At 33.4% G+C, this 19977-nt stretch overlaps 1 protein-coding gene and 1 long non-coding RNA gene across 7 annotated transcripts in view; one reads left to right on the top strand and one right to left on the bottom strand.

The window, feature by feature from the left end:
- Positions 1-2170, top strand: part of LOC148615782 (uncharacterized) — an 18197-nt gene extending 16027 nt beyond the window's left edge. Inside the window, exon 3 of the long non-coding RNA XR_015922059.1 lies at positions 24-2170. This is a non-coding gene — a long non-coding RNA (uncharacterized LOC148615782). The remainder of the gene's footprint in view (positions 1-23) is intronic.
- Positions 1-19977, bottom strand: part of LOC148615781 (deoxynucleoside triphosphate triphosphohydrolase SAMHD1-like) — a 24141-nt gene extending 4164 nt beyond the window's left edge. For 2 of the 6 annotated variants that reach the window (XM_088582364.1, XM_088582361.1), the window contains exons 1-10: positions 19826-19977; positions 19266-19522; positions 18890-19005; positions 15835-15902; positions 15087-15230; positions 12107-12154; positions 6491-6655; positions 2400-2491; positions 2134-2190; positions 1114-1306 (exon numbers count right to left, since the gene is read on the bottom strand). In XM_088582364.1, coding sequence (XP_088438490.1) covers positions 1114-1306; positions 2134-2190; positions 2400-2491; positions 6491-6655; positions 12107-12154; positions 15087-15230; positions 15835-15902; positions 18890-19005; positions 19266-19522; positions 19826-19897 — 1212 coding nt within the window. In that variant the 5' untranslated portion in view covers positions 19898-19977. Of the gene's footprint in view, positions 1-1113; positions 1307-2133; positions 2191-2399; positions 2492-6490; positions 6656-12106; positions 12155-15086; positions 15231-15834; positions 15903-18889; positions 19006-19265; positions 19523-19800 lie in introns of all 6 variants that reach the window. The other 4 variants (XM_088582366.1, XM_088582363.1, XM_088582362.1 and 1 more) reach the window with 4 other exon arrangements.

Below are 19977 nucleotides of genomic sequence, written 5' to 3'. Positions count from 1 at the left end.
ATTCCTTTTTTAATGTTCAATAGGTAAGATGTGTATCAATCCTGTTCAACATTCATAGAAATTTGACATGATGAACATTTTGCTTTCTCATTGCAAATTAAAAAGAAGTAGATATTATAATGGCAACTGGGCAATAGGCAATGTGGAATGGTGCTATAAACGGGATATTGGATGTTTGTGCCATTTAAAAGCTGTAACGCAAGTGACATTTTTATACTTTTTCTGAAATAATGACAAAATCATAAAGACATTCATTTTTAAGAACAGTTGGAAGGAAAATTAAGGGATCGAACCAGCTCTAAAATAATACAATTAAGGGATAACGACTACAGAAAGACGATAGGTACACAGAATAAAACATATGAAATAAATAAAATAACATGCACATAGAAACTGAAGTGAATGAGCAACTCCACTGAAAATTGGAAGCATTTACCAGGTGCACCGGCTTGATATGTTTTCTCTATATGTCTACAATCAATCTCTAAGTTGCTTATAAAATGTTTCGTCTGAGGTGGACAAAAGAGGAAAATAGACTCTTATGGTAGACGGATACACCACCGGAAATACGAGTTCACGGTGACGGATATAATTTTTTGTAGTAATGACTATGATCTTGCAGCAACAAAATTCGGGTCGAGAAGCCTGATTGCAAGATCGGTTAAGCACTGTACAAAAGTTTACATTGTTTTGGCAAACTTTGGCACGATAAATGAGTTGCAATATGAAAGCACCACATGCGGACGCTCAAAGGTGTTATCAAAAATGAAAAGAGGCATGAAACACAGACTTTTTTTATACAAAATTCTCTTAGGATGAACTGTTCAGATAACAGACATCTGTAGAAACTGATTTTTAACAAACATGTCGTGTTTTGCATTATAAATAGCTGATACTGTTTTTAACTTAGCTTCCTTAGTCTTGATTTATTTTGTGCTACTTGGAGGTATGATTTTTCTTGGTCGAGTATAAGCTTCAATTTGAAACATTATATGAGGCATCAAAGTTATAGTTTTTTTATAATTCACGAAGTATAGCTCTTTCTATTGTAATTCATGTCAGGTAGACACAGCCAACATAGCGTAAGTGATTAAAAGAAATTGAAAATATTACCACGGCATTTTCATTAATGGCGTATGTTTCTCCGACACATTTGTACAGTTTTCTTAGTTGAATTCGTCTTAGAATGGCACGAGACTCTGCTAGTTCATCATCTTTTGACATCAATATGACATGAAATATACTGTCGTTCAAATTGGTATATGCTACTGGGTCATCTATACAATCTGCTAGCCTGAGAAGCGCCCTGAATCATATCGGAATTGGAATGTAGTAACTTTATGATTTAAAAATAATTATTTATAGCTATATACAAAAAAGGCCATTTACAGTTACATCTATAAGGTTATAAGGACAAAGGGCATTTGCGTATTTTCCAAAAAAAATTCCTGAAGTTTGTTTTTGTCATTATTGCTTTTTTCTAGTTTTATAAGTCAATGATTTTGATTTTAATGTGCTTAAATCTCAAAATATTGTTGAAAACTGTAAAAGGGCCAAACCACGACGTTTTTTCCCAATGAAAAAGAGATTACCATTGGTGTGTATAGTGAAAACCTTAAAGCCACGGAATGAGAATCCACCAACTTGTGTTTCATCCCTAATCCACGAATTTAACTACTTTCGCAGCAGTTCTTACTCTTAACAGGTATGCCAAGGCCTTTATTTCATTGTTTTTGATTTTATTACTTATTTCAATTTTTTGAAAGATGAGTTTATGTGTTGTATTACATTTGTTGCGTATTTAATATGTTTTAATATTAAACAAATGTTTAAATTCCAAATCTACTCTTACAACTAACCATCTTTACAACATTAATTAATATCAGTAGACGTAGGTATTTCCTTCTCCATAGCGTGTCAGTGATAAAATGCGTATTGAAGCACAGAAATAATATGCTAGCAAAACTCATATATGAATTAACCTCTCTATTTTTTCAATATTAATTTACATTACTGTTGACATATTAACGAAATTGGGCATTATGTCATAAAGAATGCTAGTTACTACAATTTTGACACCAATTCCATTAGATAAAATTCGAACGGTATTCAAGTAAGGAATATTATAGATACCCGTCTTTTCCTGGTACCAATGGTGTTTTATTAGCCTTAATAAAAGCATCTGTGATCCTGAAAATATATAATTAAAGTGAAAACTGTTAAATCCTTTTCCATACAATGGACGTTCAATAAATTAATAGTTTAAAGCAAAACATGCGATTGTACTAAACGGCATAAAATACCATTTATGAACTTTACACGTGACATCTTTTCGTTTTACTCATAAATTTTTTTTTAAATGTGTTAAGATTTAAAGCATTATTTTAAATGCAACAAACATTGCTTGTATAGCATTAGAAACTCTGTGTTGAGCGGCACGTCTGTGTAAGTTGGCTCGTATCTGGTACATACTGTACAGCGTCTCAGCTTCCTGGTAATAGACAAAATATATTATATTTGTTGTTTATTAGTGTTTACTCTAAATGACCCATTTTGTTTTAATTATGCGTTTATAATAAACAGATTTTTTGCTGAGTTCCCTGTTATATACAAGTACGAGTTTTTCTTATTGTTAACATTTTTTAGTGTTAGTTTCTTTGCTGTTATAATTAATAATTACTTATTGTTTGTTTAGTTTATATACATGTATGACATAGTTACATGAAAGAATCTACGTCTTGATTATTATATAATAAATAGAAAAATCTTATTCTTCTTTCTTCCTATTTACCTTACTTTAAGTTTTAATTGATATCAAACAAGTTTTTAAATTGTGTAAGAACAGGTAATCTCAACCCACCTCCTGAAATAACTTTAATTTTAGTAAAAGAAACCGATATTTTTATCTTAGACAATATTTTTCTACAATGTTAATAAACGATGTACAATACATTTTTTCATACACTATTTTTATACATCCCTTTTCTATAATTTGTTTAAACATTAAAACTGTTTGAAAATAAATATAAGAATGATATAAAGGGAAAAAAAGTCAAAAAATAAATTCGTGGTGGCTCTTTACAATTCCCAAATAACAAGTTTAATGTCAAAACTTCTGTAGATGCAATTTCTGATGAGATATTCGACCTTCATTTAATCGCAAAAGCAGCTGACACCACCTACTACCTGAACTTAACTTCACAATTGTGATAAAGTGGTCTTATAATTGTGTAGTGATGACCTTATGCATATATTTGAATTTTATCATTGTCACATAGGTTTGAAACTTATGATTTAGTCGGCACGTATATCAAGGTTTTTATCTCAATTTTCGTTCAAAATAACACAATTATGTCTGCACGGTATCCATGCAAATCATAAATTTTGAGGTTGAGCAAGAAATTAAAGAAACCTGTTGGGAATTTTTTTTTCGATAACATATTTGTCCAGTGTGGTCGACGCGTTTTTCAACAAACGGTTGGCATTCTACTGGAAAAAAAAATTGTGCTCCTCCACTTGTTGACCTATATCGTCACTCTCTTGAGACTGACTTAAAAGCTGATTTTATCCAAAAGAAAGAATATCATTTAGCTAGATCCTTTAATCTCAACTTCCGTTACATAGATAACGTTTTATCTTTAAACAATCCTGGTTTCGGGGATTTGAAACATCGCATCTAGCCCCAGAGAACTTGAGATAACTACTACAGCCAATGTGAATCAGCCTCATATCTTAAACTACACTTAGAAATCGATGGTAAAGAAAGATTATTGATCAAACTTTACGATAATCGTGATGACTTTTCATTAAGAATTTTCAACTTTCCTTTCATCTGAGGCAACATCCCTTCAGCACCTGCGTATGGAGGTTTTATATCACAACTCATACGTTATGCCAGAGCTTGGCGTAACTATACCGACTTTTTGTATTGCGCTAGATTCTTACAATTATCTTGAAGTCATCACTACAGAAGTTTTATGGCCGTCATCATGAACTCGTGTATCGTTACGGTGTATCCATCTGCACCATAAAAACTGATTTGTTCAACGTATCATAGTTTTCCTATCCTCTTTCGTCTACCCTGGACTTGACGTTTAAGAGCAACTACGGAAGTTTCTAAAAAAGCAGAGGACGCTTGTCCTACCGGCGCACCTGGTTCATGCCTCCAGCGTTTAGTAGAGTCCGAATTTTGCATTTGCTTTTGTTACTTCGTATGTATAATTTTAGTTACTCTATTTTCTCTGTTGTGATTGTCTGCTTTCCTCGTCTGGTCTTTGTCCTTGGATTACATTCCTTTTATTTCCGCTAGAATCTCTTTGATTATTAATGGTTAATATATAAGAGAGAGTATGGTTTAAAAACTATAAAGAATGAAGGTAATAACAAAATTAAGGAACTGGTAAACTCTATACAATAGTCAAAATGTACAATGAAAAAGGAATAACAAATGACAATATCAATAAAAATCGGAAAGTTTGAAACCACCTACTGATTTTGTGCAGGCATTTACGATAAAAATTGTGAGTCAAACCAGGTTTTCTAACGCGTTACACCTCCCTGTCCCATTACAGTTTATTATTTCGGATGTATTACAGTATAAACAAGCCAGTTAAAATTGGTAAATTTATTAGTCAAAACAGGGCAAAAGATGCAAACGACAACTAAGTGGAAATAAAAGGAACTAAACGCACTTAAACCACAAGTAAAACAAAGTCACCAACTTCAAAACTTTGTGAGGAAAACGCGTTATAGTTCAAGTTGAAAATAATAAAATATAAGTAAAAAGTACAGAAAATAAATTTGGTTCAAGAGGCTGACTGTGCATGAGAGGAAAAGTCATAATATATAAATCGTCTCGTTTATCATCTATTTTTGTACTGAAAGGGCTACTGTCGTCAAGTTTGATTCACACATGAAGCTACGACAGTAGTCTTTTTAATGTTTTATTTCTGGTCGATAAATAAACGAAAGCCATACCACAAATTTAGAATTATAAATGGAGAGAACATCGTCAATATATGGATATGTGAAATTAAGGCATATAGCTTCTTAAACTTTCTTGTCTTTCACGATATTTTGATGAAACTCAGATTCCAATAAATTAATGAATAGAAGACGTAGGAGAGGGGCACAATATATTCACATTGGAATGCCGATATTTCGTTGAAGAAGTGCCTACCAAGGAAGAGAAACTGAAAATATTTGAAACCTAGCAAAAGTTGTATTTTATAACCCTAATGATGCCTAATATACCCACATAACGTTAAATATTGGATTTAGATTAAAGTAGACCCTCGTACTGCAGCGGGAAAAATTGCACATTTTGCAGATATTTTCAGTTAGCGACCTGTGGAAAAATAACATTAATAAAGGGCAATCACATTTTTACGCGCCGTTTTATTCAGTTGCACATAATAAAGAGTTTAGTGCTAGGAACAAAGTGTTGTAAAAATTTTGTTCGCTATTACTGATAAAACGGTGTGCCCTACTTGTGTTTACGAATGATACTAATCCAATTTCAAGTTTATCGTAATTATTTGTAAGAGAAGGGTTTTGCCGATTAGTTTAGCCCCCTGTATCGAATGTTTTAGTGGTTATAAAATGGTAAACGTTCATAAAATAAAGAAACATACATACATAAAAATTGGTTATACTGTTTACCATTAATGATACGTTAATATGACGTACAGCAATTATTTTTTTAACAAATGTACAATATATTGAAGCTGTTTATGGATATGACCTACAGCGTGTAGTCAAATTACTTGATCGAGTTTTATACGTGAGATAATTCTCAAGATCATTTTCATTGAACAAAGAGTAATCAAGGGAACCAATGTTATAGCGGTAATCAAAAGAATGTAATAAAGGGACAACGACCAGACATGGAAAACAAACATACACAACAAAGAACATAAAGTAACTAAAATCATACAAAGTAGCAAAAGCAAATGAGCAACTCGGACTCCAGTAAAAACTGGGAGCATGGACCAGGTGCACCGGTAGTGTAAGTGTCCTCTGCTTTTCTAGAAACATCCGCCGAGTTGCTTATAAAAAGTCAAGTCCGGGGTAGACAAACGAAGAAAGGAAAACTATGGCCCGTCGAATAAATCAGTTTTCATGGTGCAGATAGATACACCACAACGATCCACGAGTTCATGATGACAACCATAAAACTTCTGTAGTGATGACTTCGATCTTGTAGCAACATAACCCTTTTCCAGAAGCCTATTTGTTAGAGTTCTAGCGCGATACCAAAAGTCTGCGTAGTTTCGGCAAGCTCTGGCATAACGTATGAGTTGTGATATGAACACTCCATACGCAGGTGCCGAAGGGATGTTGCAAAAATAGTCGATCTACTGATTTCTAAATACAAAAATACCATTTTTGTAAAATTTATTGCACATTTTGAATGAAAAGTCGAATGCAAAATGGTTTTGATATATACAATAAGAGTGTATTATTGATTGCGAAAATATAGATGCTCTACCTTATCCCTGAAACAAATCTGACATGCTCCATCCGCCTTGAGTACTCTGGCAAACTTCATACACCTCTTATGGTCAAAGTGGTTTATTATTCCAAGACCATGACAATCTCTGGCAAAATAGTCCCACTTATCAACATCGATACCGTTCCTCTTGTTTGCAACAATCTTTAGAATAACAGAACATATGTTGTATTGGCATTAAATATTGACACGTAAATAATAGTACACTCCATATACATCAACATTCAAGAATATGACATGAACACAAAAGGATGATACAAACACGATCTATCTCCACAATGTAGTAAACAGAATATGATACAGTTACATATAAAAATGAAGAAAGGGAGAACAGGACATCATATCAAAAGATAAACCACTAGCAAAATAAAATCCTGCAAAAAATGGGATGGACATCAGATGATCAGGACGGAAAAGAATGTCCAGCTCCATCAGTGGCATCAAACAGACTGAAAGACTGCAGTGAGTAAATTCTGGTAAATAAATAGCTACAATATTTGTAGCTTACAGACACAATTCGTCAAGACTAAGTCAATAAGAGATTCCACCAAAAACAATGGAGCAAATCCATGTGAGATTCACACGAAAATGAAAGCATTTTGATTTAACGATGCAAAAGTTTAATGATGCAAAATATATATAACGATTGAAACTCAACCAAATACACCAATTGAATGTAGAAGATCAAAAGTCACCTTATAATTAACACTCGAAAGAACCCAACTTTGTAATATTTTAATAAACCATCCGAAAATATACTAATCCAATGATGTACAATTATATGTAAGATTTTAGCCTCAGTGTAATTTAAACGCCCCTACATAATTTTTTTTTCATGAGAAACGGCAATACAGAAAATTAGCCTGGAACACTGTAAGTCATAAGATCTGTGTTGTCCCTCTCACACAGTATGTTTGTCAAAATGTGGTGCACAAAAAGGACCCACGAATAACAATTGAATAATTCTACTTGCATATTAGTACTAGAGCGATATTTTACAGCCGTGTGTGATATAAACTGAGTTTTAAAAAAATAGTATTATGTAATTATAAACATAAATTATTTTAAATACAAATAATTAAAAAAAGGAGGATAAAGGTCCTTAAGGCATTGTTCTGCCTACTGAAATAATTGGTAAACAATTATCATCGATTCGGAAGAAAACTAAATAATAATGTAATAATTCATATTGTAAATTTTCAATTTTATGCATTTTTTCACTCTTCTGTCACTTATTTTATGGTAAGATCCAGCGTTGACCAAAAAAGATTGGAACTGAAAGTGCGCATTTATGAATTCTTTCTACATAAAAAAGGATTGTTTGGTTAACGCTGGATGTGCATTTAACAAAAAACCTTCAAAAACTACGCTTAAAATTGCATAAAAAATTACTGTCGTACTTTACCTGTACATGTATTATGTGACCTAGCTACTGTCACGTGATTAAACACCTGGTCGCCCGTGTAATATGCATTGAAACCCTAATAACACTGTAGCAAGTGCAGTAGATATAATAACTAAAGAGCTGTTATCTCATCTTTATGCCAAATAATGAAATAAAGTTCGAAATAATCTTTGATCAGACGCCGATTTTGATATAGCTACTGCTATGAAGGCTAGAAACCACTAATTTCACTTCCCGTATGCTAATTTTACAATATTCAATGGCTTCTCTGGACTTTACCTTAACTTTAACCTGCAGAGGACTATATATCATTATGATTCTATATATGTCAGCTCACAATCCTCAGAATGGCATGTGGGTTTAGCAGACTTGCAGTGCAGTACTTGTCACCGGAAGTGAAGTGTCCATAAATAGCATGGGAAATCCCAGTGTTTTCACAAGATAGGGGTATATTTAGAAATCATTATGGAGATTAGGCTTCACATCACAAGAAGCTAAATGCACCTATAAAATTAACAGAAATGTTTTTCCTTTCAGAAACTGTTTCAATTTTTAAATGAGATGAGAACATTCTTTACAGCACTATGAGGAACAGGGGTAATTTCTGCGTAGGACTATTTTTGCGTACGTTCCAAATGCTCATTGGTTGAATAGGTGGTCTGTAACCTGAACATGCTTGCATGTACGTGAATGCCCTTATTTTGAACCGCTGTCATTTGTGTGGGTGTAATATTTGAATCTTATTGTTTTCAATATTTATTTGCTCAAATATTCGTATAAATCTCCTCGATATATGATTGTTCTGCATTATGATATACTTTTGCTGTCATTTGTGTGGGTGTAATATTTGAATCTTATAGTTTTCAATATTTATTTGCTCAAATATTCGTATAAATCTCCTTGATATATGATTGTTCTGCATTATGATATACTTTTGCTGTCATTTGTGTGGGTGTAATATTTGAATCTTATAGTTTTCAATATTTATTTGCTCAAATATTCGTGTAAATCTCCTCGATATAGGATTGTTCTGCATTATGATATACTTTTGCGCGGAACGTAGTACAGAAATGGGAGGCTTTGAATAAGCTCGTTAAAGCATTAGTGTATAGAAACCTGTAGCACGCTGTCAAAAGATAACTTTGTTTGTAATAAATTTTGCGCAATTTATTCCCTTATGCAATCGGCAAGTTTGAAATACTGTTATAAGATCAAGCGCGAATAAAGCTTTTGTTACTTTGTATGTATAATTTTAGTTACTTTATGTTACTACCGGTGCACCTGGTTTATGCTCCCAGTTTTTAGTGGAGTCAGAGTTGCTCATTTACTTTTGTTACTTTGTATGTATGATTTTAGTTACTTTATGTTCTTTGTTGTGTATGTCTGTTTTCCATGTCTGGTCTTTGTCCCTGGATTACATTCTTTTGATTACCGCTATAACCTTGGTTCCCTTGATTACTCTTTTACTCGCTCCTGTTTTTATTTTGTAGAAAAATTAAAAGCCGTTTGCTTTGTATGCCTGTAAAAAAAATCCAGGCTCTGGGTATTTATCTAGTGCAATGATTAAGCACAGTTCTACATTAAGTTCTTTCAACACTGCTTTCTTTATCCGGGAAAAAATCTTCAATACATATACATTTACAATGTGCACAATTTGTACGCAATTTTATGGTGTATAAAATCCTGTTACTTAAGTTTCTTGTATATAAAGTAAATTTTCTAACTTTTCTTTCGTATTTAGTGTACACCTACACATACGCAAAAAAAGTAGACGCTTAAAATACCCGTACTTATATCAAAACTGTTACCTAGTGAAGTACTATGAAGCACCGCTCAGAAGGATCATGGATGCATGTACATGTAAATTCTTCACGTTCATGAGTAAATATCTGTGCTATCATCATGAACTCGTGGATCCCTTGATTACTCTTAATAGCTTACGTGTAGTTTTATTATTTGTAACGACAGCCAGATCTAATAAATATTCGTACCAAACGGTCCTGTCGTGCTAATTGTTGTTTGCAGTTCAGCTTTTTGTCGTCTTTTTTAATATTTAATGCAAATTGTTGCGTCTATATTTTATGTGGACGAAGTTGTCTTTTCTTTCAATCAGCTGCATCCTGTGTAACGTTTGTATTCAATCCATGTCTAGAATATTTTGTTAACGGCCTCTTGAAAATATTGAAAAAAGAAACAAAACAGGCACGACCCGGTTGTTGGATTTGATGGTGGATTTGATACGTGTAAGTTGTGAGGTTAAATAAGCATGGTCTGACCGTGAACCATCTGAGGTTTAGTGGTATGAATATCCACGTGACATTTATTGAAATTGGTTTTCGAACCTGAATTTAATATATGCCAAGCTTTCATACATTTTAGCGGAGATACGGTTAGCATTGGTGTTAATCTTCGGAAACTCTACAAAAAGAGACACCTGTTATTTGTATCCAAAATTGAAGTGCGTCATATCTGGGCTTCTTAACTTCCCTGTTTCATCCCCATTATTATGACTGATGAATAGCGAAAATTTCGAAAGCAGCAGGATTTAAGCTCCAATCGGGAGACGGACAAAACTGTTCGAGATTACAAAATGTATTAGAAAATGTCAGGAGGTTCCAGCCGAAAGCGGCCGATAGCGGAAAGTTTATTACCTATATAGATGCATTTATTTTAAACTTTCCCATATTAATTACTTTTATTCGTATTCATAAACTCTAATGAAAAAGTTTCATTTTTATTGTTTTCATTTATATATTTTAAACTTCGCAAGTATTATAGGAATTGTTTATATCACTAAAAGTAATGACAAGTTTATCAACAATGATTTGTGCATGTACGTGCTAGTTATGTTTCAGCTATTGTACTCAGAAAACTTTTAACACATTGCTCAGGGATCTGTCTGTTTGTCTATCTGTATGTCTGTCTGTAGTTAAGCACGAGAAACCTTAGTGACTCTAAACTGGATATATATAGTCACTCATGCAGTGTTGTATGTAGTTAAGGAAGAAATTATAACACGTGATTTGTATATTTGCCCCATCTCTGTTGATTCTGTTTTCAGCGGAACATACTCCAAGACTCAATTATCACCGAAATTTATACAAGTTTGAGTCAAGTAAAATGCTATTTTACGGAAGGGGAGACAAACATGATTAATTGCCTAAAGCTTTGTGAAAGGTAGAAGTACAGGTACGAATGCAAACATTCTTCACAGGGCTAAAAAATACTGTTAAAGTACTATTGTTCATGGGGTACTAATTTTCGTTTTCGTGGGTAGGCCAAACCATGAAATCTAGTTGCCAACGAAAAGGAGAAACGCATTGATGTGTATACTGAAAACCTCAAAACCATGAATTCAAGAATCCACGAACTTGCATTTCTTCCCTAATCCAAGAAAATTGGTATCCATGAATAAAAGTACATTCACAGTAAGTCATCACACGTATGACTCTATGACCAGGGTTTCCCTACATGATGATTGAGTTTTTTTACGGTCTTGACTATCCTCTTGCGGATATCGCATGACCGCCCCTTACGGTGATTCTGTTAGTAATGCCAGTTAGCAGTAGAAGGAAGCGAAGCCCAGCCTTCGAGATACCTGAGCGAATAACTCAGTCAGAGTGTGTCCTACTAGCGGTTGGGCTGCTGTGTTGACGCTCTGGTCTACTCCCAGATCCCATGTGGGACCGAGAGCGATTCCCCACTCTAACTTTTTTATCTTGATATTCTCCACTCTAACTGTTTGGGAGTGCGTGAACGTGTTGAGTGTTTTCCCCACATCTTGATAATATATATGTCTAACAGATAGCGTAAATCATAACACTAAGGTGCACTTGTTTATTTAACTTATTCAACAAATACTGATTGAATACGCATATAACTTTGTTTATTTCTTTTATAAACGAAATTTAATTTTCTGTTTTGATTTTTTTTAAAAACGAAGATGAAATCAATTTTTGAACAATTTTAAGTTTATTAAAGGGAGATAATTCCATTTCTTCTAGTAGGCGCTATAGCTCCTTATGTACTCTCATCCTTTACACTTGCGTAAAATCGCCTATAAACAATTGATCAAAAACGGTTTGTACATGTCTTTCTTTCTATTATGTAAGGTTCATCTTACTGAGTGTGTTCAAATAATACATATGTTTTGAAAGAAGTATAAATACATTATTTATACTGTGACATACCTCGTACAGAAAGCTTTTCTTTTCTTCCCTTCCTCTATGAGTCCAAGTCTAAAGATATTAAATTTATTTTGATTCAGCGAACTCATTAAGTGTTGGCAAATTCTAATGTGTATATTAAGCTTCATTCAAAACTGCATACATAGCTTTGTCAAATACAAAAAAAAAGAACAATTTATATTTTTAATTTTGATACGCTGTACACAAGTTTCAATTAGTAACCTCTCACCAGCAGCATTACAATCAAATATGTAGGAAAGAGTAATCAAGGTAATCAAAATAATATAATCCAGGGACAAAGACCAGACATGGCAAACAGACATACACAACAAAGAGCATAAAGTAACTAAAATCATACATACAAAGCAACAAAAGCAAATAAGCAAATCAGACTTCATTAAAAACAGGGAGCATTGACCAGATGCAACGGTAGGGTAAGCGTTCTCTGCTTTTCTAGAAACACCTGCCGAGTTGCTCATACAAGTCCGGCCAAGACAAACGAAGAAAAGAAAACTATGACACCTTGAATAAATCAGTTTTCATGGCACAGATGGATACACCATAACGATCCACGAGTTCATGATGACGTCCATAAGACTTCTGTAGTGATGACTTCAAGCTTAGGCACAACGTATCAGTTGTGATATTAAAACTCCATACGCAGGTGCTGAAGGGATGTTGCCACCGATGAAGGGAAGTTGACAATTCTGAATGAAAAGTCATCATATTTGTCGTTAAGTTTGGTCAATAGTTTTCCTTTACCGTCGATTTCTAAGGTCAAGATATGAGGCTGACTTCACAGTGTCTGTAGTATCCTTTATCTCAAGTTCTATGGGGGTAGATGCGATGTATTAAATCCCCGAAATAAAAATGCTTTAAAGATAATACGTCATTTATAGTGGAAACTTAGGTTAAAGGATATAAAGATAATACTCAAAGTATCAGTTGTATATAAGAAGTACTCATGACCAAAACAATCGAAAGAGGAATTTAAATCCATCCACGAGAGGTTATACCCTATGCAATGCAAGGAATGAAGCCTCGGTATTTTACGCATTTTTAAATTTTTAAAAAGATTTCATAAATAGGGTAGATAAAACATGATATTATTCGGGGTCAGACAAGTCTGACTAAAGTATAAGAGCTTATTATACATTATACATTAAAAAACATAATAAGTGTTAAAGTCTGAGGACACAGACAAAGGCTAGCTTTGTAAAGTTTACTAGCATGTGAAATATGATATCAAATTCGTCATCGATTGCGAGTTGACGGTTCCATTGGAAGACAGATGTACTGAGACGAATGTAAGAAAAAAAGCAAAGTATAGTGAACTTCTGGCAGAGTGTAGAGACAGAAGCTGGCAAACATGGAACTTCCCTTTGAAATTTTGAAATGAGAGTAACTGGGCGATGTAGGAGAACATCAGTAAGAATAGTAGGCAAAGCAGCAGAAAAGTCATCTTCCTGGCTTTGTTTTTAAGAGGGACAACAGTAGCTGAGTACCCACCAATGACGCACAGTGAGAGTTCACTACTGTGGACCCCATCCTGAGAGTGTACCATTGTACTAGGGGTCGAAACACACGATGAAGGATGGCCTTGGCTGAGGACGTCTGGGGTGTTGCAGTAGTACCACCAGTGGTTATTCATGAACTGTTGTTTTCTAACTATAATCACATTATCTCTAACTACGCATACTTTTTGTATCGCACTAGACCTCATACAATTAGGCTTCTGGAAAAGGGTCATATTGCTACAAGATTGAAGTCATCACTACAGAAGTTTTATGGTCGTCATCATGAACTCGTGGATCGTTATGGTGTATCCATCTCTACCATGAAAACTGATTTGTTTAACTTGTCATAGTTTTTATTTCCTCTTTTATCTACCCTGGACATGACTTTTTATAAGCAACTCGGCAGAAGACGTTCACACTATCGGTGCACCTGGTCAATGCTCCCAGACTTAAGTGGAGTCCGAGTTCCTAAATTACATTTGATATTTTGTATGTATTATTTTGGTTATTTTATGTTCTTTGTTGTGTGTGTCTGTTTTCCATCTCTGCTCTTTGTCATTGGATTACATTCTTTTGATTTCCGGATGAATCTTGGCTCCTATGATCTAAAACACTTCAAAAATGAACTTTTTTCATTATAAAATTTTTGAACGAGAACCAGAACGGCTCTTGTGTTCTAAAAATGAAAAAAAAACAGCATGTCTTCAATAGCTGTTTCTTTTAAACATTTTTTAGTTTTAGAGTTAGGAGAGTATAGGATATTTTGCTAAGTTGTGGATGCTCTGTTTATAAAAGTCTCGAATACATATTGACGGTACTGAACCTGAATAAATATTAAAAATGGTGTCAAATATGAACATATGTCTTTCCTTTGTCCGTTTGACGGGTGATTTGTGACTTGTGTGTGAAACCATTTTTCTATTAACATATTTATGGACGATATATTTCCTATCTACATAAGTCGACGATGTTCTTTTGTTAGAAAGGTGCAGATTTATACCTGATATGTAGGAAGTTGGTCTGCCTGTCTTAGATCCACAATCTAGAAAGCACCGCAGACGAGAAGAAAGTGTTTAGAAATACACCTATTATCATGTTATATGTAAATCAGAGACGTTCATTCAGTCAGTTATGTTATACATGGACCCGTTTGAACTGAATTGAACTGAGACAAAAAAACTGGACAATATGTAAGGTAAAACGTAATCAAAAGCTTTGATAAACATTTAAATGGATCATGTGTTACCTACATTTAACTGAAAGATCCGCTCTTAGATTATTAATAATGCAATGTGTTCTATTATGTTGTACCCAGTACAGATAATATGGGTGACTGGGCGTTTCCTAACTTCACTTCTGAATTATAAAAAAAAACAGGCGTCAGTATCGTATTTTGTCAGTATGCGTGTAACTGTAAGAGTTTCAAAAACAGAAGAAAATAAAAAACACATTTGGCTTCTACATACATTCGTACGTCCGTTATCAGGTCCTGTAATTTGTTCCTTAATGAATGTTATATCTCGATCTTTTAAACCATGGTTTTCAAATTCCTTTAACAAATTGTTCTCCTCTAACATATGTTCAAACATCATAACAGATGCTTCTTCATGCTAGACAGAAAAATAACAGTAGATTATTACAACCATATAAAAGACAAACATGGGTCAAGATTATTACACCCACAAGTTTTACCGTTTGACCGTAGCACAGCAAATGTAATTATTGTTTTGTATTCTATTTTATAAGGACTTGTCTTGAGTATCTTGAATTTATATTTACAAAACAAGTAAACAAATTTTGTGTTCACCAAAACATGCTTATCTTTTACAAAAGTACTTTACACTTTACATCAAGTTAATGGATCCATTTAATTCATATTTATAAGATAAAAAAAACGGATATGGTGAAACGCGACAACAGCACCATGGTATGTATACAAAATAGTAAATATGTTCAGAGGACACCATGTATTCATTGTATTAACAAGCTCGTATAACTTAATATTTAATATTGCAGGCCTTGTCATTATGAGTGTTTGTTTGAAAAGCTAATCAAGAGGACGCCTACCATACTATGCACTTGGCTCATTCACAAAGTTTTAAATAGAAAGCGGGTTGGTCGTTTTTCCTAATACTGTTTTCATGATGTTGATATTTTTGCATTTTTTTTTATAGTATTTTGACTGTTTACGATCAATAAGGACTGTTTCCTTACCGTCCAATTTCCACATCTGACTTTTGGAATAAATTCCTGATCAAACATATGTGAAAATGGTCCATGCCCTAAAAAAAATACAAAATGTCGAATTCCGGAAACTTGATCTAAAATTAAAATTTGATGATTTGAAGCATTCTTTCCGAAACATGGAACACATGAAGAAATTGAAATTGTATTAATGAATCTTCTACTTAAATCTGTGTTATTATGACTATCAGTGCGGTAATTTTGTTATCACCCTTTACCTTATACACTTTACAAGTGATATAAAAGCAACATCATGTTTTGTCAGAATGGCTAGCACTTACCATTTTAAAAAAACTTTTTGATAAAATATTCAGTTTTTTTTTAAATAAAATAAAATAATGACATTTTTCCGATCAATTTGGTTACATTTGCACTCAAAAAACGGTGGCTTATTAGTTATGTGCAGTAATTGAGATAAAATGACAAATCCTGGAATGTTATTATGTAATTGATAAGAAAGACTATAAACTGAACTTATTACGACAGCTCTTCAACAATAACCCTAAGTTATACTTTTTCAAGGGTTTGAAATATGAGATTGGTGAGCCAACAAAAAGTGTCATGGTTGTATAAAAGTCACTGTAATTAAAACATGTTTATGCATCAGGTCACTGCAATTTTTGAGATGGAAGTCTTCTGATTATTCTAACAATAACAGAAAAAAAAAAAAAACAAAAAAACAAAAAAAAAACCTGCATTTATATAATTGTAGCATTTTAATTGTGGCTAACACTAACATATCTCTTTACTTTTGAATTTTTCAACGAGACAGTTTATATTATGTCTAAAATGTTGTCCATTTTGGCATAACCTTCAAATAATGCAACTTTTAATGTAATCCATACACAAAAAAGTAATTGAAAAAAGTGTCAAGTTACAAAATTATGTAAATTTGACATTTTTGGATTTCTATGTTAATTTGTCAGAGTGAATCGAATGGCAATTGTATGTAGGATATTTCTTGATCAATCCGATAAAGGGTATGTTTATTCATGGTGTTAACTGTTTTATTCAGTGTCGATTGATTCTACAAAAACGGTAGATCTTGAAACTACCAATGCTAGATTATTTTCGGAATAAAACAGCATCAAGACCTATTATTTGTCTACTCTATATACAACTCTTTTCCATCAATACTCAGTTAAAATTCTATTCAACATATTTCGTTGTTACTCTAAGGAAGATGTAATATATAGAAACAGATATGTAGTACTTGTCAGGGATTGTTCATACTTTGTAAGAAATAAGTCCTTATCAACTTAAAAATATACCAATGAAATGCCTAGATCTTTTAACAAAAAAAAACATCGTTGAGCCAGATCCTTTGATCTCAGTTTCTCCTGAATATGACGTTTTGTCTGTAATTAAACCTGGATTTGGACATTTCATACATCGTTTCTACCCCAAATGACTTAAGATGAGGAAAACTAAAAATACTATAAAGTCAGTTTCATATCTTGGCCATCTTTTAGAGGTCGATGAGGAGGAATAACTCATTGCCAGACTATCGACAAACGCAATGACTTGTCGTTTAATATTGTCACCTTTCTTTTCATCTGTGGCATTATTTTTTCTTCACCTGCCTTATATAATTTTTATATCGCAACTAAACGTCATGCCAGATCTTACCGAAACTACGCGGGGCTTTTTGTATCATATTAGAATTTATACAATTAGGCTTCTAAAGCAGGGTTATATAGCAAAAAGATAAGTCATTACGACTAAAGTGTTACGGTCGTCACCATATTGAGTATCAATCTGCACCTTGAGAACCGAATTTGTTCATTGTTTTATAATTTACCTTTCCTGTTTCGTCTACCCCAGACATGACGTTTTGGCGGGAGGAGAAAACTGGAGAACACCTAACTTACCGGTGCAACTGGTCCATGATCATAATTGATAGTGGATTTCGGTTGCTCATTTGTTTTTTGCTTTTTTTTGCGTGTTATTTTAGACATTTCGTCTTCTTTGTTGTTTATGTCTTTTTTCTATTTTCTTTGTTTGTTCGCTGTCCCTGGATTTGTGTTTTAATGTTTTAATCCTGGTTCCCTTGATTTTTTCCTTTAACAAGTGGGATTGTAGTATCATTTGTATTTTTAGGTGAATATGTACATAAATGCATTATTTTTTGTGGTATTATGTTTAGTTTTGTTTTCATCTGATTGGCTTTTGAGTAATTATCAGTGATATGTTCAACCTTATACAATCCATGTTCACATACAAGCATTCATTGTTTCAGTGGTGTCTTATAACCAAGATTAATTGGAAGAGAGTGTAGGGGTGCAATTTATTTAGAGAAAATAAAAAAAAAGGTTCTACTCATTGTAGTTACAACATGTTTTTGCCATTTACAGGTAAGGCCTACCATATCAAGCTGTTGGATGAATTAGTATTTAAGTGCACCAAGAGTCTACCGGAAATCAAAAGAATGTAATCCAAGGCTAAAGACCAGATATGGGAAACAGACAAACACAACAAAAACATAAAGCAACTAAAATATTACATACAAAGTAACAAAAGTTTATGAGCAGCTTGCACTCCACTAAAAACTGTGAGCATAGACCAGCATAAGCAACTAATACCGAAGCGTCAATACTGCAAAAATGTAGCTAACCGAACAAAAAAGTTAACCTATAAAATCTGAAGATAAAGAAAACAATATAAAAATCCAAAGCACTAGCAATATCAAAATTGAATAAAATGGAATGACTTCCGATAATTTGATAAAGTAATCAAGGGAACCAAGGTTATAGCGGTAATCAAAAGAATGTGATAAAGGGACAAAGACCAGACATGGGAAACAGACACACACAACAAAGAACACAAAGCAACCAAAATCACACATACAAAGTAACAAAAGCAAATGAGCAACTCGGACTCCACTAAAAACTGGGAGCATGGACCAGGTGCACCGGTAGGGTAAGCGTCCTCTGCTTTTCTAAAAAACACCCGCCGAGTTGTTCATAAAAAGTCAAGTCCGGAGTACACAAACGAGGGAAGGAAAATTACCATTTACATGTGTTACCTAAATCATGGCATAATCCAGCTATTTCTACGCATAAAGCGTCTTCGGAGGTTATTTTTAAATCCGGTTGGTATTTCTTCAGGGTACGAACAAGCCGCCCAGCGAGATAGCTTACCCTGCAGAAGACAAAACCTGGTTTAGGTAAGACGAACTTTACAACGACTTTCATATATTTCATTAATACATTATTTTTCGTTTACTATCAGTCTAAATGATTCAATGAGATGAACTTACATTAAGTAATAAAAGAAAGAATATTAAAGTAATATTTGATATCTAATATAATAAAAATTTCAGATAGATTAAATAATTAGTATCTGGTAAATGATAAAAAACTATAATAACCATAGATTACTGGTATTGCTATCAAACATACCCTATGCAGTGTTCAAATCTGTTATGAGCAGCCCCAGGATAGACAAAGTAACATGCTCCAAGCTGCTTGAGATACCTTAGTCTCTGGAACTGTGGAGTATCAACAATCTTCACACATAGCTGAGGTAATTCAATATGGCCATGGATGGGATCATTGAATATTTTTCCCCTTTGATTTCTTGAAAAACATCTTTGTATGTTAATCAAGACTGGGTTTTGTCGGGGTCTTAGAAGAATCTTGTACATATTGTCTAAAGACTTAAAATGAACGTTAAATATATAATCCATACATGCATAAAGACTATTCAGACAAATTAGATAAATAAAGTATATATAGGCAATCAATATCTTGTCATATAAACAGTCATTCCCAAGATATAGAAGTCGGGTCTACAGTAATTCATTGGGATAATCCCATGCTCATATACAATTTTCATGACTTCTGTTGTGAAAGTGAAATTTCATAATCAGTTTCCTTATCATTGTTTGCTATTTTTGAAGTTCAATATAAAGCATTTTTCAATCTAAATTCTTACATAGCCGAAAGAAAAACTGTATTACAATTATACAATACTTATCACCGTCAGTGTCTTCGTCAATATGTTGCTTCCAGGAAGTTAGTTCTATACACATACGGGTTGTTTTGTGTATATTGTTTTGAAAAAAAAAATAGTAGCCTTAGCAACTTTTCTACTAATGACATTTGACAAAAT

Source organism: Perna viridis, chromosome 5, assembly GCF_037379345.1.
Source record: "Perna viridis isolate PV_CMFRI_1.1 ecotype Kerala chromosome 5, ASM3737934v1, whole genome shotgun sequence".
NCBI lineage: Eukaryota > Metazoa > Mollusca > Bivalvia > Mytilida > Mytilidae > Perna > Perna viridis.
The sequence above is the reverse complement of the archived record's forward strand: the minus strand, read 5'-3'. Positions and strand labels throughout refer to the sequence as shown.